At 40.5% G+C, this 26192-nt stretch overlaps 2 protein-coding genes across 4 annotated transcripts in view; one reads left to right on the forward strand and one right to left on the reverse strand.

Moving 5' to 3' along the window:
• The window catches only part of LOC117550654 (zinc finger MYM-type protein 1-like), a 31210-nt gene extending 10838 nt beyond the window's left edge, over window positions 1-20372 (forward strand). Inside the window, exon 2 of the mRNA XM_034223126.1 lies at window positions 19996-20372. The gene's annotated coding sequence lies outside the window, so the exon portion shown is untranslated. The remainder of the gene's footprint in view (window positions 1-19995) is intronic.
• Window positions 10838-23171, reverse strand: LOC117550656 (actin-related protein 3-like). 3 transcript variants are annotated; one of them, XM_034223130.1, is made up of 12 exons: window positions 22931-23171; window positions 22027-22082; window positions 21695-21819; window positions 21452-21562; window positions 20405-20500; window positions 20087-20194; window positions 19426-19569; window positions 18868-19041; window positions 18344-18436; window positions 12478-12603; window positions 12043-12126; window positions 10838-11615 (listed from the first exon to the last, which is right to left on the reverse strand). In XM_034223130.1, the coding sequence occupies exons 1-12, from the start codon at window positions 22966-22968 to the stop codon at window positions 11520-11522; spliced, it is 1251 nt and encodes a 416-aa protein (XP_034079021.1). In that variant the 5' UTR covers window positions 22969-23171; the 3' UTR covers window positions 10838-11519. The 3 variants fall into 3 exon arrangements, with proteins under 3 accessions (XP_034079021.1, XP_034079022.1, XP_034079023.1); XM_034223131.1 differs by lacking the exon at window positions 22931-23171 and adding an exon at window positions 22780-22827; XM_034223132.1 differs by lacking the exon at window positions 20405-20500.
• Window positions 23172-26192: the final 3021 nt, after the last annotated feature.

Genomic DNA, 26192 nt, shown 5'->3' on the forward strand with positions numbered 1-26192 from the left:
TGTTGATGTAGAAGAGACATGAAGAAGAGGGGACACATGTGATGTAGAAGAGACCATGAAGAAGAGGGGACACATGTTGATGTAGAAGAGACATGAAGAAAGAGGGGGACACATGTTGATGTAGAAGAGACATGAAGAAGAAGGGACACATGTTGATGTAGAAGAGACATGAAGAAGAAGGGACACATGTTGATGTAGAATTAAAAGAGGAGACATGTTGATGTAGAAGAGACATGAAGAAGAGGGGACACATGTTGATGTAGAAGAGACATGAAGAAGAGGGGACACATGTTGATGTAGAAGAGACATGAAGAAGAGGGGACACATGTTGATGTAGAAGAGACATGAAGAAGAGGGGACACATGTGATGTAGAAGAGACATGAAGAAGAGGGGAACATGTTGATGTAGAAGAGACATGAAGAAGAGGGGACACATGTTGATGTAGAAGAGACATGAAGATAGAGGGGACACATGTTGATGTAGAGGAGAGAGGACATGAAGAAGAGAGGGGACACATGTTTGATGTAGAACGAGGACATGAAGAAGAGGGACACCCATGTTGCTGTAGAGGAGACATGAAGAAGAAGCGGGGACACATTGTTGATTGTAGTAAGAAGACATGAAGAAGAGGGGACACATGTTGATGTAGAAGAGACATGAAGAAGAGGGGACACATGTTGATTGTCGAGGAGACATGAAGAAGAGGGGACACATGTTGATTGTAGAAGAGAGACATGAGGAAGAGGGGACACATGTTGATGTAGAGGAGCGCATGAAGAAGAGGGGACACATGTTTGATAGTAGAGGACATGAAGAAGAGGGGACACATGGTTGATGTAGAAAGAGACATGAAGAAGAGGGGACACATGTTGATGTAGAAGAGACATGAAGAAGAGGGGACACATGTTGATTGTAGAAGAGACATGAAAGAAGAGGGGGACACATGTTGATGTAGAAGAGACATGAAGAAGAGGGGACACATGTTGATGTAGAAGAGACATGAAGAAGAGGGGACACCTGTGATGTAAGGAGACATGAAGAAGAGGGGACACATGTTGATGTAGAAGAGACATGAAGAAGAGGGGACACGTGTTGATGTAGAGGAGACATGAAGAAGAGGGGACACGTGTTGATGTAGAAGAGACATGAAGAAGAGGGGACACGTGTTGATGTAGAAGAGACATGAAGAAGAGGGACACGTGTTGATGTAGAGGAGACATGAAGAAGAGGGGACACATGCTGATGTAGAGGAGACATGAAGAAGAGGGGACACGTGTTGATGTAGAAGAGACATGAAGAAGAGGGGACACATGTTGATGTAGAAGAGACATGAAGAAGAGGGGACACGTGTTGATGTAGAAGAGACATGAAGAAGAGGGGACACGTGTTGATGTAGAAGAGAAATGAAGAAGAGGGGACACGTTGTTGATGTAGAAGAGACATGAAGAAGAGGGGACACATGTTGATGTAGAAGAGACATGAAGAAGAGGGGACACGTGTTGATGTAGAAGAGACATGAAGAAGAGGGGACACGTGTTGATGTAGAAGAGACATGAAGAAGAGGGGACACATGGTGATGTAGAAGAGACATGAAGAAGAGGGGACACGTGTTGATGTAGAAGAGACATGAAGAAGAGGGGACACGTGTTGATGTAGAAGAGAAATGAAGAAGAGGGGACACGTGTTGATGTAGAAGAGACATGAAGAAGAGGGGACACATGTTGATGTAGAGGAGACATGAAGAAGAGGGGACACGTGTTGATGTAGAAGAGACATGAAGAAGAGGGGACACGTGTTGATGTAGAAGAGACATGAAGAAGAGGGGACACGTGTTGATGTAGAAGAGAAATGAAGAAGAGGGGACACGTGTTGATGTAGAAGAGACATGAAGAAGAGGGAACACGTGTTGATGTAGAAGAGACATGAAGAAGAGGGGACACATGTTGATGTAGAAGAGACATGAAGAAGAGGGGACACATGTTGATGTAGAGGAGACATGAAGAAGAGGGGACACATGTTGATGTAGAAGAGACATGAAGAAGAGGGAACACATGTTGATGTAGAAGAGACATGAAGAAGAGGAGACACATGTTGATGTAGAAGAGACATGAAGAAGAAGGGACACATGTTGATGTAGAAGAGACATGAAGAAGAGGAGACACATGTTGATGTAGAAGAGACATGAAGAAGAAGGGACACATGTTGATGTAGAAGAGACATGAAGAAGAGGGGACACATGTTGATTTAGAAGAGACATGAAGAAGAGGGGACACATGTTGATGTAGAAGAGACATGAAGAAGAGGGGACACATGCTGATGTAGAAGAGACATGAAGAAGAGGGGACACATGTTGATGTAGAAGAGACATGGAGAAGAGGGGACACATGTTGATTTAGAAGAGACATGAAGAAGAGGGGACACATGTTGATTTAGAAGAGACATGAAGAAGAGGGGACACATGCTGATGTAGAAGAGACATGAAGATGAGGGGACACATGTTGATGTAGAAGAGACATGAGGAAGAGGGGACACATGTTGATGTAGAAGAGACATGAAGAAGAGGGGACACATGTTGATGTAGAAGAGACATGAAGAAGAGGGGACACATGTTGATGTAGAAGAGACATGAAGAAGAGGGGACACATGTTCATGTAGAAGAGACATGAAGAAGAGGGGACACATGTTGATGTAGAAGAGACATGAAGAAGAGGGGACACATGTTGAAGTAGAAGAGACATGAAGAAGAGGGGACACATGTTGATGTGAAAGAGACATGAAGAAGAGGGGACACATGTTAATGTAGAAGAGACGTGAAGAAGAGGGGACACATGTTGATGTAGAAGAGACATGAAGAAGAGGGGACACATGTTGATGTAGAAGAGACATGAAGAAGAGGGGACACATGTTGATGTAGAAGAGACATGAAGAAGAGGGGACACATGTTGATGTAGAAGAGACATGAAGAAGAGGGGACACATGTTGATGTAGAAGAGACATGAAGAAGAGGGGACACATGTTGATGTAGAAGAGACATGGAGAAGAGGGGACACATGTTGATGTAGAAGAGACATGAAGAAGAGGGGACACATGTTGATGTAGAAGAGACATGAAGAAGAGGGGACACATGTTGATGTAGAAGAGACATGAAGAAGAGGGGACACATGTTGATGTAGAAGAGACATGAAGAAGAGGGGACACATGTTGATGTAGAAGAGACATGGAGAAGAGGGGACACATGTTGATGTAGAAGAGACATGGAGAAGAGGGGACACATGTTGATGTAGAAGAGACATGGAGAAGAGGGGACACATGTTGATGTAGAAGAGACATGAAGAAGAGGGGACACATGTTGATGTAGAAGAGACATGAAGAAGAGGGGACACATGTTGATGTAGAAGAGACATGGAGAAGAGGGGACACATGTTGATGTAGAAGAGACATGGAGAAGAGGGGACACATGTTGATGTAGAAGAGACATGGAGAAGAGGGGACACATGTTGATGTAGAAGAGACATGGAGAAGAGGGGACACATGTTGATGTAGAAGAGACATGGAGAAGAGGGGACACATGTTGATGTAGAAGAGACATGAAGAAGAGGGGACACATGTTGATGTAGAAGAGACATGAAGAAGAGGGGACACATGTTGATGTAGAAGAGACATGAAGAAGAGGGGACACATGTTGATGTAGAAGAGACATGGAGAAGAGGGGACACATGTTGATGTAGAAGAGACATGGAGAAGAGGGGACACATGTTGATGTAGAAGAGACATGGAGAAGAGGGGACACATGTTGATGTAGAAGAGACATGAAGAAGAGGGGACACATGTTGATGTAGAAGAGACGTGAAGAAGAGGGGACACATGTTGATGTAGAAGAGACATGAAGAAGAGGGGACACATGTTGATGTAGAAGAGACATGAAGAAGAGGGGACACATGTTGATGTAGAAGAGACATGAAGAAGAGGGGACACATGTTGATGTAGAAGAGACATGAAGAAGAGGGGACACATGTTGATGTAGAAGAGACATGAAGAAGAGGGGACACATGTTGATGTAGAAGAGACATGAAGAAGAGGGGACACATGTTGATGTAGAAGAGACATGAAGAAGAGGGGACACATGTTGATGTAGAAGAGACATGAAGAAGAGGGGACACATGTTGATGTAGAAGAGACATGAAGAAGAGGGGACACATGTTGATGTAGAAGAGACATGAAGAAGAGGGGACACATGTTGATGTAGAAGAGACATGAAGAAGAAGGGGACACATGTTGATGTAGAAGAGACATGAAGAAGAGGGGACACATGTTGATGTAGAAGAGACATGAAGAAGAGGGGACACATGTTGATGTAGAAGAGACATGAAGAAGAAGGGACACGTGTTGATGTAGAAGAGACATGAAGAAGAGGGGACACGTGTTGATGTAGAAGAGACATGAAGAAGAGGGGACACATGTTGATGTAGAAGAGACATGAAGAAGAGGGGACACATGTTGATGTAGAAGAGACATGAAGAAGAGGGGACACATGTTGATGTAGAAGAGACATGAAGAAGAAGGGACACATGTTGATGTAGAAGAGACATGAAGAAGAGGGGACACATGTTGATGTAGAAGAGACATGAAGAAGAGGGGACACATGTTGATGTAGAAGAGACGTGAAGAAGAGGGGACACATGTTGATGTAGAAGAGACATGAAGAAGAAGGGACACATGTTGATGAAGAAGAGACATGAAGAAGAGGGGACACATGTTGATGTAGAAGAGACATGAAGAAGAGGGGACACATGTTGATGTAGAAGAGACATGAAGAAGAGGGGACACATGTTGATGTAGAAGAGACATGAAGAAGAGGGGACACATGTTGATGTAGAAGAGACATGAAGAAGAGGGGACACATGTTGATGTAGAAGAGACATGAAGAAGAAGGGACACATGTTGATGAAGAAGAGACATGAAGAAGAGGGGACACATGTTGATGTAGAAGAGACATGGAGAAGAGGGGACACATGTTGATGTAGAAGAGACATGAAGAAGAAGGGACACATGTTGATGTGGAAGAGACATGAAGAAGAGGGGACACGTGTTGATGTAGAAGAGACGTGAAGAAGAGGGGACACGTGTTGATGTAGAAGAGACATGAAGAAGAAGGGACACGTGTTGATGTAGAAGAGACATGAAGAAGTGGATTTTCATAATAGGGACCTTTAAAAGCTGCTCCAACACCTGATGTCTCTCACTGTGTACCTGCGGAGTGTCTCACCTGTGTGTCTCCAGCCCAGCTGTTGACTCAGCAGATCCACCTGGACAGCAGCGTCTCTCCGTTCTGCTGGGTCGCTCTGACAGCCAACCTCTCTCCTCGTCTCCTCCCTCCTCGTCTCCTCCTTCCTCTCTTCATGTGGACTCTCCCATTGGCAGCCCACCTCCCTCCTGATCTCCTGAACATCAAAGACACATCAGCATAAACATCATTTTCAACGTTGGATTAAATCTATTCTGTCTCAAAATAGTCAAATGTACAGTCTTTCAATTACGACCAGAGAGACAGACAGGTGAGAGACAGACAGGTGAGAGACAGACAGGTTATACAGAGAGACAGACAGGTGAGAGACGGACAGGTGATACAGAGAGACAGACAGATGAGAGACAGACAGGTGAGAGACAGACAGGTTATACAGAGAGACAGACAGGTGAGAGACGGACAGGTGATACAGAGAGACAGACAGATGAGAGACAGACGGTGATACAGAGAGACAGACAGATGAGAGACAGACAGGTGAGAGACAGACAGGTGATACAGAGAGACAGACAGGTGATACAGAGAGACAGACAGGTGATACAGAGAGACAGACAGGTGATACAGAGAGACAGACAGATGAGAGACAGACAGGTGAGAGACAGACAGGTGATACAGAGAGACAGACAGATGAGAGACAGACGGTGATACAGAGAGACAGACAGGTGAGAGACAGACAGGTGATACAGAGAGACAGACAGATGAGAGACAGACAGGTGAGAGACAGACAGGTGATACAGAGAGACAGACAGGTGAGAGACAGACAGGTGATACAGAGAGACAGACAGGTGAGAGACAGACAGGTGATACAGAGAGAGAGACAGACAGATGAGAGACAGACAGGTGAGAGACAGACAGGTGATACAGAGAGACAGACAGGTGAGAGACAGACAGGTGAGAGACAGACAGGTGAGAGACAGACAGGTGATACAGAGAGACAGACTGATGAGAGACAGACAGGTGAGAGACAGACAGGTGAGAGACAGACAGGTGATACAGAGAGACAGACAGGTGATACAGAGAGACAGACAGATGAGAGACAGACAGGTGAGAGACAGACAGGTGATACAGAGAGACAGACAGGTGAGAGACAGACAGGTGAGAGACAGACAGGTGATACAGAGAGACCGACAGGTGAGAGACAGACAGGTGATAAAGAGAGACAGACATGTGATACAGAGAGAGAGACAGGTGATACAGAGAGAGAGACAGGTGATACAGAGAGACAGACAGGTGAGAGACAGACAGGTGAGAGACAGACAGGTGATACAGAGAGACAGACAGGTGAGAGACAGACAGGTGATACAGAGAGACAGACTGATGAGAGACAGACAGGTGAGAGACAGACAGGTGAGAGACAGACAGGTGATACAGAGAGACCGACAGGTGAGAGACAGACAGGTGATAAAGAGAGACAGACATGTGATACAGAGAGAGAGACAGGTGATACAGAGAGACAGACAGGTGAGAGACAGACAGGTGAGAGACAGACAGGTGAGAGACAGACAGGTGATACAGAGAGACCGACAGGTGAGAGACAGACAGGTGATAAAGAGAGACAGACATGTGATACAGAGAGAGAGAGACAGGTGATACAGAGAGAGAGACAGGTGATACAGAGAGACAGACAGGTGATACAGAGAGACAGACAGGTGAGAGACAGACAGGTGAGAGACAGACAGGTGATACAGAGAGACCGACAGGTGAGAGACAGACAGGTGATAAAGAGAGACAGACATGTGATACAGAGAGAGAGACAGGTGATACAGAGAGACAGACAGATGAGAGACAGACAGGTGATCAATAAATTAAAAAAACGTACCGAAAACATCGTAAAGTCTCTCGTTTTTCGGCTCCAAAACCTAACTTAGAGGTTAAAAGTCGGTTCCTTCCACATGGTGGCGGTTTCTCAAAGAAGGAGAGACAGTTTGTAGTTTATAAAAAATAGAAGAGTTTAAAGTTCCGTTTTTAAGATTTATAAAATTCCACTTCGTCTCAACAATGGGATGTTCTTCTTCTGTGGTTTCTAACAGTGACAATCCTTCAGAAAAGAGTGCCGGCCGTTGAAGCTAATGTCCCTAATGGCCAAACAGTGGAACTACAGCTTCTGTGGCCCAAAGAAGCCGAGGGCGCGCATCGCTGCCGCGGATTGTTGTTGGATTTAGGCTGATAACTACAGCTCAGTGAGCTAAAGGACTCTCACAGTATTTAGATCAGGGGCGGGGAACCTCCGGCCCCCGGGCCGTATACGGCCCGCGAGACCATTTGGTGTGGCCCTCGAGGTAATTTATAAACACACGCAAAAAAGAAACAAAATTAAAGAAATCTAGACCGCAAAATAAATAAACAAGTGAGTGCCTCTTTTTCCTGGCCAAGGTCAGGGTCCTTGAACACAACACAAGCCTAACGTGTATAATATGTCTCGTCTGACAGGGGTGCAGTTCTGACGGAGAGCACCAGAACGCCACTCCGCTCCGGCACTTCCAAACATTGCAGTACCCATAAGGAGCCGTACACATGCTGCAGTTTCTGCGTGGCTGTGTCTTTAGTTGTAAGCCCAGTGTCGATCTGTCACACTGATCATACAGTCAATAACTTTGTTGTTATTAGCATCTGGTTAGCTAGCTATATGCTAACGAATATAAGAAGCTTTTTCTACAACCAGTGAGGTAAAGGCACATCTTTATATGATGATACATGTTGAGAGATGTGTCCATAGAGCTCCTAATGTTGCTCTCAAAGTGCACCAGATTGATGCTTTTAACTTCAACATTTAAAAAAACAAATCTTCCTGGGGGAGCATGCCCCCGGACCCCCCTAGAGGAGGTGAGGTCCCCCCCCACTTAAATCATGTTCACAGGAGTCTAAATACATTCGCACACATCTTGTGTCCATATCTTTCTGTTTTGGTGGTCATGCCACACACCGTGCACGTGCATGCAGGCCACACCGTGCACGTGCATGCATGCGCGAGTCATGGCAAGATATCTGGATTCAGAGGTTGCTTTTTCTTTGCACAGCATGAAAGAAAGGTGAAATTAATGGGCTGTGATTTTAGTATTTTTAAGCAGAGGTCAATCATTTGTACGGCCCTCGGAGGATGTTGAAAACATTTAAATGGCCCTTGAGAGGAAAAAGGTTCCCCACCCCTGATTTAGATAGTTCACTTTAGTCTAAGTTATCTCAGTGGCTCTCAAACGGTTTGGTCACAATTTATGTAAACAAGTATTTCCAAGGCACTCCTTTATAATTATTGGGATAAATAAAAACAGGTTTGAAATCATTCCTAATACTATAGGACAGTAAACCAGACATATAGTTTAACATTGGAGATATTAAAAAATATGCATAAATAAATGTTAACTGGTAAAATAAGATATAAATGAACAACAAAAATAAAATAAGTTACATGTATTTGTTATTAGCTATGGTAGGTTTTTGGTTATGTTCAGATACTTATTTGATTATTAAAATGCAAACTGATCTTTTTCATATGGGTGTTTAGAGTTGTACCCCCTAGATCAGGTCTCTAGTGATTCTGCTAAAAGTGCACCAGATTGAAGCATTTTACTTTAAAATGTGAAAACAAATCGTTCCGGGGGGCATAGCCCGGAACCCCCTAGAGCAGGGGTGGCCAACCCGCGGCTCTCGAGCCGCATGCGGCTCTTTGCCTAGTTTCATGCGGCTCTTCAGTTCATATCGAATTGTATGTGTGTGAGTTTGGGGGAGAGACACTGACTCCGCACGGTGTACCGATACTTGAAAGGTACCGCGATACTCTGCCGTTAAAAACGTTACGATTCCTCCGTTTCATTAGTATCGGTACTTTAAGAATGACGGGGAAAAGTACTCCGGTGAGAAAGCGCCGTTTTAATAAGAGCCGTGTGTGTTCAGCGCTCTGCTTCCACTCCCTGCACTGCAGCCGTGCCTGCAGTCCCTCCCCTCTCGTGCACATGCTAAATCCATCCCCTCTCTCGTGCACGCGCTAGCTGCCAGAGCATGTGAGAAAACAAGAAGCATGGCTGCAAGTGGGAGTGCAACTGCCGCTGCGCCTCGGCTTGTTGACAAAAAAGACGCCAGAAGCGAAATTTGGAAGTATTTTAGCTATATTTCTGACAGTGAGGGCAAGCCTACGGACACCACGAGTCCTGTCTGTCAGACATGTATTAATTCTTGTCATTTATTTTATTTATTGTTCTCATTGTTTAAAAGTTTGTGTTATGGTTATGGTTCTGGTGTGAAATAAAGCACAATAATTACATTTAAGACTGTTTCCCTTTTTTTAAGAAAAGTATCGAAAAATAATCGGAATCGCAATTCTTGACTTGGTATCGAAACCAAAATGTTGGTATCGTGACAACACTAGCTACTCCTGACAGTTAAACCTGATAGTTAGTAAGTCTGTTAAGTACTGAATGCTGATAATTCTGACGTAATTTGGCCGGTCAAAGTTGTTTGGGCTCGGATAAAATCGCTCCGTTACTTTTGTCCCGTGTTACTTTCGTCCCGTGTTACTTTCGTCCCGGCTCTCCCTATACGTGTGTGGTGTCAGTATGAGAGGATGACAGCGCGTCTAATTTTGATGTGGCCCAAGAGCCAATCACAATAATACCTGCGATGCAGTGAACCAATCACCTATGAGGGGGGGAAACCTATCGTTGATTAAACACTATCCAGTGTTTCCCCTACCATTGTCTTGGAGGGGCGCTGCGCCCCGCCAACGGAGCCCCGCGCCCCCCCCTGAAATTCAAGGTGTTTAAAAAATATATATTATTATTTTTTTTTAATATATATATATATATATATATATATATATATATATATAGCACCAAATTGCAAATAATCTATATCTACTGTCACGTTTCACATTGAACATGTGCTCTTTAATTAAATAAACTAAACACTTTCATTTTAAGTTGTGAGTTTAGTGTTTTTGACCCTAAGAAACACTGATGCATTCATCAATAACAATAATCCACAGCTCCTCTCTCTGCTCCAGAGGAATTAAAAAATATATATCCCAATGCCACAAAAATGCATCAGTGACGTGGTTGAAATCTTGTCTCCAGAAAACAAAAAACTGAAACAAGCGGTATCAGTGACTGTGTGTTTGATGTGGCTCTTTGCAGTAACATAGACAAAATGTGGCTCTTAACCTCTGACTGGTTGGCCACCCCTGCCCTAGAGGATGTCACGTCCACCCCCCAATTAAAGTATGTTCATACAATAATGAAAACATTTGAAACCTTCTTTATGTATATAACCAACATGTCAATATGTTTCAGTTTTTGTAGTGTATTGGTCTTTTGTAGAGATTTTTCATTTATTCTTTATATATTCTATTGTGTATTGCTTGGAGGGGGGGGCACCAAATCATAATCTCGCCTAGGGCACCGAAATGTCTAGGGCCGGCCCTGATTAGAGGTTTATGTTGTAATTGACATATTATAGTGACAGCGTTTTAAACTAAGAAATATTTTATTATATGTTGCCAGTTTTTAATTCTACCTAGATCCACTAATAACAGAAAGTCGGTGTTAACGGTGTCTTAAAGGGGATTTATTGACAGCAGCTCAGTATCAAACCACAGATCATTTATTAACATTCATTAAATCTCAGCTTGGCCACAAAAATATGATTTCAGTGTGACAGTGTGGAGATCTTCATAAAACTAAATATCTGTTGTGTCTTTTATTCTCTCAGACAAAGACTCAGTTTAATATGTGTATAGATTTTACATTATAATAAATATGATCTGCTTTTCTTTACAAATATAAACGCTCTGAGTGCAGAAGTATATGATACAGGCTGTTGAACAAACACTCTGCGATGCTACATTGCTAACAGGCTAACAGCTAGCTACTCTTTATTTTGAGGTCTTGAGAAATCCTTAAAAAAAAAAAACCGAACATGGCTGCTTTTTGGACAATAAACAATACTGCTTAGGTTTCTCCAGACCGCCATGTGCTGGATGAGACTGAGCTAGCCTGCTAACCGTGTATTAGCATAACGGGCTAAAACAATTAAATAAACAATATATTACAGGTGCACCTCAAGAAATTAGAATTAACTTTTCCACGATAATCTAATTTATTGAGATGTACCTGTAACTGGCTACTGTCTAAGTGGTTGGTGGTTAGCAGCTAGCAGGAGAGACAGGACAACAGGCTAACAACGTAGCATGCTATCAAGCGAGCTATCTGTAGCTGCCGCTGTTCATTAGGACATGATTCCGAACACGGGGTTGTGTCGACAGATGCTCGGCCCGATCTCATCGTAGTCCTTCTTCGAGTGACACACCTGGGAAAACTCCGGCTGAAAACACAAACAAACAACGGCCATATTTGTAGTCTTAACGTAATGGGACCAGACGTCCCAATTAGTCTTTAAAACAACAACAATCTCCCTGTTGTGAACCCATTTAAACCCACACATACTGTATGTTTATCATGTTCTGTCCCAGGCTATACTAACCAATTCTATAAAAACAAACAGTACAACCACAGCTGCATCTCACAATGTGTTAATAAATCACATTAGTCATTGCTAACAGTTAGCCATCAAGCCAATTAGCAATTAGTCTTTTCTACAGAGCTCCAGGGCACTAAATATCTCAAAAAGGAAACAGAGGTTGAGATTAAGGGGTTTGCTGTGCATGTGTGAAAGGGGCTTTAGTCAATGAGGGCAGAAGTCCTATAAACGTGTGTGTGTGTGTGTGTGTGTGTGTGTGTGTTTTGTTTACCGTGGACGCCAACATTGATCCTCCGAACCAGACGGCGTAGCGCTGCATGTGATGAGTGACGACCTGCACCTCCATTGGCTTTGGCTGCAAACAAAAAAAAAAAAATCTGAAGTCAATCAATCGAGATGTATCTATATATAGAGAGATTCAAGATTCAAAGGTTTTATTGTCATTTGCACATAAGCTACAGTTTAGACATGGCAATGAAATTCTTCTGACCCGAGCTCCTCCAACAATGATAAAATACAAAAATACAAAATATAGCCCAATAGCACACATTTTACATTTGTCTCAGGGGGCTTTACAGGTTATACAGAATAAAAAAACTGTCCTTAGACCCTCACATTGGACAAATTAAAACCCCCCCAAAAAGAAACCCAGTGAAAAGGACAAAATGGAAGAAACCTAGTCAGTTTTTCCATCCATCTGTCTCACCTTTAATCGTCCTCCGCTGAGTTCTTCACTAAACTTCAGCCGGGCGTCCACCACTCTCTTCAGGTCTCTCTGCACACGCCGCCCAAAGTCTCTGAACATCGTGGATCCTCCGGAGAGAACGATGTTCTGACACATAAAACACAAACACAGTTAAAAAATGTATGGGTTTAGATTTAGTTAAAAAAGTGTTCAGGTGCAGAGATGGCAAAAGTACACACGTCCTTTACTCAAGTAGAAGTGTGGAGTCTATAACATTACAAGACTGATTCTTATTATTACATTATAAGCTTATTGTGCTCATTTTATGTTGCTATGACTTTGGAATAAATAGACAAAATCACTAATCCCAGGTTCACAGAGAAAGTTTTAGCTTGCAATATTAATGTAGCAAGGCCAGGTGCAGACACTGTGAGAAGACAACGGGTTTTTCAGAGCAGGACATCGCTCCGGGCCTTGAGGTGCTCCCACGCATAGCTAGGAAGCAGCATTATGAAGGTTTTCCACGATATATGTAGAAACGTTACTAGGATAGAGACAGAGAGGGACTTCGCCGGCCGGCCGAATGTTGATTGGAGGATCAAGAGACTTGTGTCTAAGTCTGTGCACCAACGAGAGAGAGCCAAAGTCTGAACCAAGGTTCCATCTAGTCTCAACCAATCGTAAATGTACGGGCAACGCCCTGTGTAATCAAATGTATTGTCGCACGAGGACGGGGGCTCTTTACGGAAATGGTGGTTACAGATTACAGCTTTGCTGCCTGTGATTTCTATGACGTGACGAGTCCTTGGCCAAGTGAATATATCTTTTGCTCTTTTATAATAAATAGTTAAACTTAGAAGTCGTTTGTCTTTCCTGGAATTCTGAACACGACAGAAGTACTGACTAAACTTCTTTACTCAAGTAGAAGTACAGATACTCGTGTTTAAAAATACTCTGGTAAAAGTAGAAGTACTGACTAAACTTCTTTACTCAAGTCAAAGTAAAGAGGCTTTGAAATGTACTTCAGTAAAAAGTACCCATAACTAGCAGCTGTTTTAAAGAGTACCTGACCTCCCTTTATATTAATAGAACAATAATGTCATTGTTAGCTAATGAATGTTTCCATGCTGAACAACGGCAACATGACAACGTTTCCATTGGTCCCTCTTCTTTAGAGAAGACCAGGAAGTGATGGATACACGGATCGTGTTCAAATCAATAGGCACGCAATGACTCTAAAGAATAATGATCACGCATCAAACACACATTCAGACTAAAGGAACCAGCTGTTTGGAAAATGAGAGAAGTAGAAAGTACAAGTATTTGAGTTCAACATGTAAGAAGTAGAAAGTACAGGTATTTGAGTTCAACATGTAAGAAGTAGAAAGTACAGGTATTTGAGTTCAACATGTAAGAAGTAGAAAGTACAGGTATTTGAGTTCAACATGTGAGAAGTAGAAAGTACAGGTATTAGAGTTCAACATGTAAGAAGTAGAAAGTACAGGTATTTGAGTTCAACATGTAAGAAGTAGAAAGTACAGGTATTTGTGTTCAACATGTGAGAAGTAGAAAGTACAGGTATTTGAGTTCAACATGTAAGAAGTAGAAAGTACAGGTATTTGAGTTCAACATGTAAGAAGTAGAAAGTACAGGTATTTGAGTTCAACATGTGAGAAGTAGAAAGTACAGGTATTTGAGTTCAACATGTAAGAAGTAGAAAGTACAGGTATTTGAGTTCAACATGTAAGAAGTAGAAAGTACAGGTATTTGAGTTCAACATGTAAGAAGTAGAAAGTACAGGTATTTGAGTTCAACATGTAAGAAGTAGAAAGTACAGGTATTTGAGTTCAACATGTGAGAAGTAGAAAGTACAGGTATTTGAGTTCAACATGTAAGAAGTAGAAAGTACAGGTATTTGAGTTCAACATGTGAGAAGTAGAAAGTACAGGTATTTGAGTTCAACATGAGAGAAGTAGAAAGTACAGGTATTTGAGTTCAACATGTAAGAAGTAGAAAGTACAGGTATTTGAGTTCAACATGTGAGAAGTAGAAAGTACAGGTATTTGAGTTCAACATGTGAGAAGTAGAAAGTACAGGTATTTGAGTTCAACATGTAAGAAGTAGAAAGTACAGGTATTTGAGTTCAACATGTGAGAAGTAGAAAGTACAAGTATTTGAGTTCAACATGTAAGAAGTAGAAAGTACAGGTATTTGAGTTCAACATGTAAGAAGTAGAAAGTACAGGTATTTGAGTTCAACATGTGAGAAGTAGAAAGTACAGGTATTTGAGTTCAACATGTGAGAAGTAGAAAGTACAGGTATTTGAGTTCAACATGTGAGAAGTAGAAAGTACAGGTATTTGAGTTCAACATGTAAGAAGTAGAAAGTACAGGTATTTGAGTTCAACATGTAAGAAGTAGAAAGTACAGGTATTTGAGTTCAACATGTAAGAAGTATAAAGTACAGGTATTTGAGTTCAACATGTAAGAAGTATAAAGTACATGTATTTTAGTTCAACATGTAAGAAGTATAAAGTACAGGTATTTGAGTTCAACATGTAAGAAGTATAAAGTACAGGTATTTGAGTTCAACATGTGAGAAGTAGAAAGTACAGGTATTTGAGTTCAACATGTAAGAAGTAGAAAGTACAGGTATTTGAGTTCAACATGTAAGAAGTATAAAGTACAGGTATTTGAGTTCAACATGTAAGAAGTATAAAGTACATGTATTTTAGTTCAACATGTAAGAAGTATAAAGTACAGGTATTTGAGTTCAACATGTAAGAAGTATAAAGTACAGGTATTTGAGTTCAACATGTAAGAAGTAGAAAGTACAGGTATTTGAGTTCAACATGTGAGAAGTAGAAAGTACAGGTATTTGAGTTCAACATGTAAGAAGTAGAAAGTACAGGTATTTGAGTTCAACATGTGAGAAGTAGAAAGTACAGGTATTTGAGTTCAACATGTAAGAAGTAGAAAGTACAGGTATTTGAGTTCAACATGTAAGAAGTAGAAAGTACAGGTATTTGAGTTCAACATGTAAGAAGTATAAAGTACAGGTATTTGAGTTCAACATGTAAGAAGTATAAGTACATGTATTTTAGTTCAACATGTAAGAAGTATAAAGTACAGGTATTTGAGTTCAACATGTAAGAAGTATAAAGTACAGGTATTTGAGTTCAACAGGTAAGAAGTAGAAAGTACAGGTATTTGAGTTCAACATGTAAGAAGTAGAAAGTACAGGTATTTGAGTACAACATGTAAGAAGTAGAAAGTACAGGTATTTGAGTTCAACATGTAAGAAGTAGAAAGTACAGGTATTTGAGTTCAACATGTAAGAAGTATAAAGTACAGGTATTTGGGTTCAACATGTAAGAAGTATAAAGTACAGGTATTTGAGTTCAACATGTAAGAAGTAGAAAGTACAGGTATTTGAGTTCAACATGTAAGAAGTAGAAAGTACAGGTATTTGAGTTCAACATGTAAGAAGTAGAAAGTACAGGTATTTGAGTTCAACATGTAAGAAGTATAAAGTACATGTATTTTAGTTCAACATGTAAGAAGTATAAAGTACAGGTATTTGAGTTCAACATGTAAGAAGTATAAAGTACAGGTATTTGAGTTCAACATGTAAGAAGTAGAAAGTACAGGTATTTGAGTTCAACATGTGAGAAGTAGAAAGTACAGGTATTTGAGTTCAACATGTGAGAAGTAGAAAGTACAGGTATTTGAGTTCAACATGTGAGAAGTAGAAAGTACAGGTATTTGAGTTCAACATGTGAGAAGTAGAAAGTACAGGTATTTGAGTTCAACATGTAAGAAGTAGAAAGTACAGGTATTTGAGTTCAACATGTAAGAAGTAGAAAGTACAGGTATTTGAGTTCAACATGTGAGAAGTAGAAAGTACAGGTATTTGAGTTCAACATGTGAGAAGTAGAAAGTACAGGTATTTGAGTTCAACATGTAAGAAGTAGAAAGTACAGGTATTTGAGTTCAACATGTAAGAAGTATAAAGTACAGGTATTTGAGTTCAACATGTAAGAAGTATAAAGTACATGTATTTTAGTTCAACATGTAAGAAGTATAAAGTACAGGTATTTGAGTTCAACATGTAAGAAGTATAAAGTACAGGTATTTGAGTTCAACAGGTAAGAAGTAGAAAGTACAGGTATTTGAGTTCAACATGTAAGAAGTAGAAAGTACAGGTATTTGAGTACAACATGTAAGAAGTAGAAAGTACAGGTATTTGAGTTCAACATGTAAGAAGTAGAAAGTACAGGTATTTGAGTTCAACATGTAAGAAGTATAAAGTACAGGTATTTGGGTTCAACATGTAAGAAGTATAAAGTACAGGTATTTGAGTTCAACATGTAAGAAGTAGAAAGTACAGGTATTTGAGTTCAACATGTAAGAAGTAGAAAGTACAGGTATTTGAGTTCAACATGTAAGAAGTAGAAAGTACAGGTATTTGAGTTCAACATGTAAGAAGTAGAAAGTACAGGTATTTGAGTTCAACATGTAAGAAGTATAAAGTACATGTATTTTAGTTCAACATGTAAGAAGTATAAAGTACAGGTATTTGAGTTCAACATGTAAGAAGTATAAAGTACAGGTATTTGAGTTCAACATGTAAGAAGTAGAAAGTACAGGTATTTGAGTTCAACATGTGAGAAGTAGAAAGTACAGGTATTTGAGTTCAACATGTGAGAAGTAGAAAGTACAGGTATTTGAGTTCAACATGTGAGAAGTAGAAAGTACAGGTATTTGAGTTCAACATGTGAGAAGTAGAAAGTACAGGTATTTGAGTTCAACATGTAAGAAGTAGAAAGTACAGGTATTTGAGTTCAACATGTAAGAAGTAGAAAGTACAGGTATTTGAGTTCAACATGTGAGAAGTAGAAAGTACAGGTATTTGAGTTCAACATGTGAGAAGTAGAAAGTACAGGTATTTGAGTTCAACATGTAAGAAGTAGAAAGTACAGGTATTTGAGTTCAACATGTAAGAAGTATAAAGTACAGGTATTTGAGTTCAACATGTAAGAAGTATAAAGTACATGTATTTTAGTTCAACATGTAAGAAGTATAAAGTACAGGTATTTGAGTTCAACATGTAAGAAGTATAAAGTACAGGTATTTGAGTTCAACAGGTAAGAAGTAGAAAGTACAGGTATTTGAGTTCAACATGTAAGAAGTAGAAAGTACAGGTATTTGAGTACAACATGTAAGAAGTAGAAAGTACAGGTATTTGAGTTCAACATGTAAGAAGTAGAAAGTACAGGTATTTGAGTTCAACATGTAAGAAGTATAAAGTACAGGTATTTGGGTTCAACATGTAAGAAGTATAAAGTACAGGTATTTGAGTTCAACATGTAAGAAGTAGAAAGTACAGGTATTTGAGTTCAACATGTAAGAAGTAGAAAGTACAGGTATTTGAGTTCAACATGTAAGAAGTAGAAAGTACAGGTATTTGAGTTCAACATGTAAGAAGTAGAAAGTAAAAAGTCGTCAGAAAAATAAGTAGTGGAGTAAATGCCTGGGGTCTCATTTATAATATGGGCGTTACGTGAAGCCCGCAAAAGCTGCACCGCATTTCGAGTTGATTGTGATTTATAAAGGGAAACCGGCGTAGGAAGTGCCGTACGCACTTTCCTCGCCGGTACGCAATGTTTGGTGAATCGGAAAATGGAAAATTTCTGTACCTACGTAAGCAACCTTCCCATGTTAATCCTACGCACGGCGTTATAAATGAGGCCCCAGATACCAGAAACATGTACTTAAGTACCACTACTTCCCACCTCTGGTTCTGACACATATAAACACACACACAGTTAACAAACGTATGGCTTTAGTTTTAGATTAAAAAGTGCCCAGGTGTGCTCAGGTGTTACCTTGTATAGCGGCCGCCTCACATCGATTGGACAGCTCTGAATGACCTCGTCAACAATGTCAGAGATTGGCTGCATGAAGTCTGGGTTAGCGAACTGAAAAACACACATTTACACAGAAAAAAGAACACGGTCATTATAACAAGTCACCACCAGGGGGCAGCATTCAGATGGAATAAAAGACAACAGGCTTCAAAGCACAACTATGTCCATTTCTTATCTACTGGCTTTACTATACACGGTTTTTATTAGAAAGTAAATAATGAGTTTTGGGGGTTCCTCAGGGTCTTGTTCTCGGGCCTCTATATTTCAGATTTTGTTAAAGTTTTATGATTTTGTTTTAAATGTCACAACACTTAAATATTTAAGATATGATCAAATAAGATAATCCTTTATTAGTCCCACAACTGGGGGAGGAATTACAAGTGATTGATGCTAATGCTCAGTTAGCAACCACCTGCTTATTCCCGTCCTGCAGTCAACAGGAGGATTTATGGGATAGTCTTTTTCATTTTTAGCGAAGTTACCTCTGGGTGGAAGAAGATTTCAGGGCCGAGGAAACGCTCGTAGCCGACGTCGACGTTGAAGTCGGTCTTGGTGACGGCGTTGACTCCGTGGTACTGTTTGATCCATTTCCCCGGGTCAGAGTCGAACTTTGAGAACTCCTTCACGATGTCCGGACAGATGTAACAGTACCGCTCCTACACACGGAAAAACACAGAAATTAACAAAAAAGGGAGGAAGATTATGGAGGACGAGGAGTAAAGGAGTAGTATAGGAGAAGGAGGAGGAGTAGATCTTATTGATGGCAATATTTACTTTGAGGGTTCCTCAGGGTCCAATTCTCGGTCTCTTTATCTTTAATTATGTTATCGTTTTATGATTTTTTGGGGGGTACGTTAAAAAGAAATTGAGGTTACGGAGGACGAGTCAATCTTCTTATCAATGGCCATATTTATATTGGGGGTTCCTCAGGGTCCCATTCTCGGGCCACTATATTTTCAGATTGTTTTAGAATAGAGAAGGAGTAAAGGTAAGAGTAGAAGATGAAGAGGAGGAGTAAATGATGAAGAGGATGAGTTCACCTTGATGGCCTTGGCGGTCTCCAGCGACTGCTCGGGGGGGATTCCTGCCTCTCGGTCTCTGAGCAGCTGCTGGATGAAGAAGGTGATGTCCCGCCCTGCGATGGGGATGTGTTTTATACAGCTGCCAATCACGTAGCCCTCAGCCTGTGACGGACAGCAGCAACGACCAATCAGTGAGCAGAGAGCAGTATCTAGGTTTGTTATTGTGAACTAATATTAGAGCAGTGGTTCCCGGGAGGGGTACTTGAGGGGGTTGCAGTAGAAAGATTAGGCATTGCAATATTTTTCCTCAAAACATTTTTTTAAATCAATGTTCATAAGCCTGGTGTCCCGCCCCCAGAACTATCAAAGCTTATAAAGACAAGCTCAAGTGTGTCATTAAAAGCTCTAGTCTTAACAAAATATGTTGAAACTGCTAGAAGTTAGTCTTAATATTATTATTTTCACTGACAATAAGTATCAATATATCAGTTTAAATGCATTTGTATTAAGGGTTTTCATCTAAGGAGCAGGGTTGAATATTATTACAAAGGTTTTAATACAAGTATTTGTTTTGGCAAATCCTCACAGATGAGTGAGGGGGTTCTTCTAGAATGGAGGCCAGCTCAAGGGGGACACGAGACAAACAAGGTCGGGAACCGCTGTATCAGAGGACACTCACCACGGGGATGGCGTGTGTGACTCCGTCTCCGCTGTCGATCACGACCCCGGTCAGCGTTCTCTCTCCGACCTGACGAGACGTCCAGGACGCCGCCAACGCCAACACCGCCTGAAGAACGGAGGGTTAATACATCCATTAGTCGCTTGTCCAATTTTAGACATGAGTTATATTTTAAGATGAGTAAAACATTGCAAGAGTTGTTTGCTCTTAAACTTTTTTAGCACACATTTCTTTGGGAATTAAGAAATACACATTTTTAGTTCCCTATTAAAACAATTCCAGATAATTTCTCCAGAAGTTGCTTTTCTTGTTTCTCGCCTGCACGGCGATGTAGAGCCCGGGGATGTTGAAGGTCTCGAACATGATCTCTGCCAAATACTCTCTGTTCTCAGGAGTGTTGAGAGGAGGCTCTGTCTACACACACACACACACACACACACACACACACACACACACACCACACACACACACACACACACACACACACACACACACACACACACACACACACACACACACACACACACACACACACACACACACACACAAACACACACACACACACACACACACACACACACACACACACACACACACACACACACACACACACAAACACACACACACACACACACTCAGTATTAAACTGTATGTACGCGTGGTACCAATGTATGTGTGTATGTGTGTGTGTGTGTATCTGTGTGTATATGTGTGTGTATATCTGTGTGTGTGTATATCTGTGAGTGTGTGTATGTGTGTATATGTGTGTGTATATCTGTGTGTGTGTGTGAGTGTGTGTGTGTGTGTATATGTGTGTGTATATCTGTGTGTGTATATCTGTGTGTGTGTGTGTGTATATCTGTGAGTGTGTATGTGTGTGTGTGTGTATATCTGTGTGTGTGTGTGTATATATATCTGTGAGTGTGTATGTGTGTGTGTGTGTGTGTATATCTGTGAGTGTGTATGTGTGTGTGTGTATATCTGTGAGTGTGTATGTGTGTGTGTGTGTGTGTGTGTGTATATCTGTGTGTGTGTGTGTATATCTGTGTGTATATCTGTGTGTGTGTGTGTGTGTGTGTGTGTATATCTGTGAGTGTGTATGTGTGTGTGTGTATATCTGTGTGTGTGTATATGTGTGTGTATATCTGTGAGTGTGTATGTGTGTGTGTGTGTGTGTGTGTGTTAATCTGTGTGTGTGTGTATATGTGTGTGTATATCTGTGAGTGTATATCTGTGTGTGTATATCTGTGAGTGTGTGTGTGTGTATGTGTGAGTGTATATCTGTGTGTGTGTGTGTGTGTGTGTGTGTGTGTGTGTGTGTGTGTGTGTGTGTGTGTGTGTGTGTGTGTGTGTGTGTGTACCCACCATGAGGAAGCTGTGGTCTTCAGGCTCAGCTCTCAGGTATTTGAAGATGATTTGCTCCATAAACTTCTCCATCAGGTCCCAGTCCTCCACCATGCCGTGACGGATAGGCCACTAAATAAATAATTAAATGTATCATAGTGGAAAAATAACATCTGTATGTATTCTATTTAAAGAACTGAGTGTATTCTAGCACAACAGTACACTGAATCTAGACGAGCATGAATCCCACTGTCCTCCTCGTACCTTGGTAGCGTAGTTTGGTTTCTCTGCAGCTTCGTCTCCGATGTAGAAGTCCAGATCTTCCACTCCTTTCACGAGTCTCCTCTGAGCCTGGTCCCCGACGCCCGCCCACTCCCTGATGGCGATACCTGAAGAAAACATCAACACCTGATACTGAAAAGGGTTTTGTAAGGCGTAGAAAGTCAAGTTGTTAGAGCCAGTATTTCGTTTTCATAGGAAAGGCCTTCGTGACGTCTGAAGTTCATTTGAAATCATTAAACATTTTAGAATTATGCCATATTAATATATACAAGTTGAATTCCTCAGATCAGTGTGAGGGTAATAAAGGATCTTACAGGACGGCATGATGAACTGAGGCTCCGTGTTTCCTGCATAGCCGATCTTTGTGTACCTGCAGAGAGGTAAACAACAACAACAAACGTTTATTATATGTAAACATTTCGATAATGCCAACACGAGGTTATAACAGTCACATGACTTCAGCTCACCTCCTAGCGCTGCTTACAATTTCACATTTTAATACACGACTATAGTCACTGACCAATTTAAAAAACATATAAAATGGTCTGCAAACGCCTTCATCGGACCCCTTTGTTTACTTCTGGAACATGGTGACATCACTGTGTAACACTAGTGCTCCAACAGTCAGTGTGTCCTCTTAAATCTGTGTCATAAATCTGAGAATATCTCATTGGCTAGCGCTCCAACACATTGTACGTGATAGGCTAAGGGGGCAGGACATCTTTAAGAGGTTGACCAATCACAGCAGAGCCGGCCAGCTAGCCAATCAGAGCAGACTGGGCTTTCTCCAGTTTCCTGCTCCACTTCCTCTCAGGATTAATTCATGGCTTTATTATTTGAGCGCTTATGTCCTGAGGCTCTAATTCCTGCAGCTGTCCCACATTCAGACCAGAATAGCAGCGCTGACCGGAAATATAACCACAGTCCTGCTTTACACGTAAAATACGTCATGATTCTGGATTAAAATGTCACAAAAACGACTGGATATTGATTCTATCTTCAGCTGAGGTGTGTGTTCACCAAAATGTGTCAAAGACATTAGGTTTAATCCACCTCAATGTACTGACCCTTTAACTCCAACCAAAACAACACACACACGTTGTAAGATACGACGACGTTACAGTGTTTGCAGCAAGTGTGTGTGTGTGTGTGTGTGTGTGTGTGTGTGTGTGTGTGTGTGTGTGTGTGTGTGTGTGTGTATCTCTGTGTGTGTCTCACCCTGTCCCACAATCCACCACACAGGGAGGCAGTTCCATGTTGTCGGTCGGTGGTCTCTGCAGAGAGTGTGACGTGATGGAGACAGAGTGAGAGAATGTGTGTGTGTGTGTGTGTGTGTGTGTGTGTGTGTGTGTGTGTGTGTGTGTGTGTGTGTGTGTGTGTGTGTGTGTGTGTGTGTGTGTGTCAGTAGTTCCGGGTCGGAGGGAAAGAGAAAATAGAAACACATCTGACACGGCCTCGGTAACCGGAGAGGGGGGTGTGTGTGTGTGTGTGTGTGTGTGTGTGTGTGTATGTGTGTGTGTGTGTGTGTGTGTGTGTGTGTGTGTGATGCTGTGTTCACGTGATGTCAGCTGCTGGTGGAAAAACACGACTCACTGCCGCCATCTGGTGGTGAATTCATACAACGACAACAACAACAGTTGCATAACCATTAATGTCATTAATAATCACACACACACACACACACACACACACACACACACACACACACACACACACACACACACACACACACACACAACTTGTGATCTTGTTATAATGATAATCTAATATATTCAATCTGTGATAATAATGTCTGATGGAGTCAAGAGAGACTTTGCTGCTGTTATAAATATACAAATATAATGTGATTAAACACAAGAAAATAAATCATAACAAAATGAATAAAATACAAGAAAATGAAAAAAATATATATATTTATATTTATATAATTTTTTTTAAAGGAATAAAGAAAATAAATGAAAATTAAAAAATTAAATTACAAATATTTAAATAATAATTGTTGTTTCCACGCCTGATACAAAGTGTATACTAGCTACTGGAAAGATATCATTAACATATATAATTATTGTCAGTAAATCCTGTCCGTTTCTCCCTCTGTCACTGAAGGTTTCAAAAGTGGACCCGGTTCATTTCTGTTTGTCATCTGTTTGTTTATCTCTCAGAGGTCAGAGGTCAGAGGTCAGTAACCGGGTCACAGTTTGACCCCCTCTGCAAACTTAGTACAAATACATGAGGTCTGTATATATAAAGGTACAAATACATGAGGTCTGTATATATAAAGGTACAAATACATGAGGTCTGTATATATAAAGGTACAAATACATGAGGTCTGTATATATAAAGGTACAAATACATGAGGTCTGTATATATAAAGGTACAAATACATGAGGTCTGTATATATAAAGGTACAAATACATGAGGTCTGTATAGTTAAAGGTACAACTACATGAGGTCTGTATATATAAAGGTACAACTACATGAGGTCTGTATATATAAAGGTACAAATACATGAGGTCTGTATATATAAAGGTACAAATACATGAGGTCTGTATATATAAAGGTACAAATACATGAGGTCTGTATAGTTAAAGGTACAACTACATGAGGACATCTGCAGACTATGAGAGGATAGCATGTAAGCAGCAGGGGTGGAAAAAGTACTTTTAGTGTCTAAACGTTAGGAAAGTACTTTTAGCGTCTAAACGTTAGTAAAGTACTTTTAGTGTCTAAACGTTAGGAAAGTACTTTTAGCGTCTAAAGTTTAGTGAAAGTACTTTTAGCGTCTAAACGTTAGTGAAAGTACTTTTAGCGTCTAAACGTTAGTAAAGTACTTTTAGCGTCTAAACGTTAGTAAAGTACTTTTAGCATCTAAACGTTTAGTGAAAGTACTTTTAGCGTCTAAACGTTAGTGAAAGTACTTTTAGCGTCTAAACGTTAGTAAAGTACTTTTAGCGTCTAAACGTTAGTAAAGTACTTTTAGCGTCTAAAGTTTAGTGAAAGTACTTTTAGCATCTAAAGTTTAGTGAAAGTACTTTTAGCGTCTAAACGTTAGTAAAGTACTTTTAGCGTCTAAACGTTAGTGAAAGTACTTTTAGCGTCTAAACATTAGTAAAAGTACTTTTAGCGTCTAAACGTTAGTAAAGTACTTTTAGCGTCTAAAGTTTAGTGAAAGTACTTTTAGCGTCTAAACGTTAGTAAAGTACTTTTAGCGTCTAAACGTTAGTGAAAGTACTTTTAGCATCTAAAGTTTAGTGAAAGTACTTTTAGCGTCTAAAGTTTAGTAAAGTACTTTTAGCATCTAAAGTTTAGTGAAAGTACTTTTAGCGTCTAAACGTTAGTAAAGTACTTTTAGCGTCTAAACGTTAGTGAAAGTACTTTTAGCATCTAAACGTTAGTGAAAGTACTTTTAGCGTCTAAAGTTTAGTAAAGTACTTTTAGCATCTAAAGTTTAGTGAAAGTACTTTTAGCGTCTAAACGTTAGTAAAGTACTTTTAGCGTCTAAACGTTAGTGAAAGTACTTTTAGCATCTAAAGTTTAGTGAAAGTACTTTTAGCGTCTAAAGTTTAGTAAAGTACTTTTAGCATCTAAAGTTTAGTGAAAGTACTTTTAGCGTCTAAACGTTAGTAAAGTACTTTTAGCGTCTAAACGTTAGTGAAAGTACTTTTAGCATCTAAACGTTAGTGAAAGTACTTTTAGCGTCTAAAGTTTAGTGAAAGTACTTTTAGCGTCTAAACATTAGTAAAGTACTTTTAGCGTCTAAACGTTAGTAAAGTACTTTTAGCGTCTAAACGTTAGTAAAGTACTTTTAGCGTCTAAACGTTAGTAAAGTACTTTTAGCGTCTAAACATTAGTAAAAGTACTTTTAGCGTCTAAACATTAGTAAAAGTACTCACTGTGCAGAAAGCCTTTTGAAACGGTGTTAAATAACTCACTTTATGTCGTTAGAAAACACTCAAAAGAGGTTTTTTAATGTGTTAATTTGTGCCGTTTAGGGAGGTAATATATGTGACAGAAACACACGTCTGTAATGATGTAAGGAGTGTAAAGGGAGGGAGGGGGGAGGAAAAGGGAGAGAAACAGAGAGAGAGAGTCAGAGAGACGAGAGGACGCGACAGGAAAACACTGAGGATTATTACTGCAAACAGGTCAGTGTGTCTCAAATCTGTGTCATGAGAATACTGCTTTTAAAAGTCCTTTCCTGCCTCCTGCCTCCTGTCTCCTGCCTCCTGTCTCCTGCCTCCTGATGAAGTGTGGTGTAATTAATGTGCAGGAGTCATGAGGTTGTTGTATTTTGGTAACGTGGGATATTAAGGACGTTTTTGGTGTATAAAATGTCAGAAAACAGTCAAAGAATTGCACATTTTGACGTCTTCAAATGTCTTCGTCTGTCCTCGTCTGTCCTCGTCTGTCTTCGTCTGTCCTCATCTGTCCTCGTCTGTCCTCGTCTGTCTTCGTCTGTCCTCGTCTGTCCTCGTCTGTC

The sequence above is a fragment of the Gymnodraco acuticeps genome, unplaced genomic scaffold (assembly GCF_902827175.1).
Source record: "Gymnodraco acuticeps unplaced genomic scaffold, fGymAcu1.1, whole genome shotgun sequence".
Lineage (NCBI taxonomy): Eukaryota > Metazoa > Chordata > Actinopteri > Perciformes > Bathydraconidae > Gymnodraco > Gymnodraco acuticeps.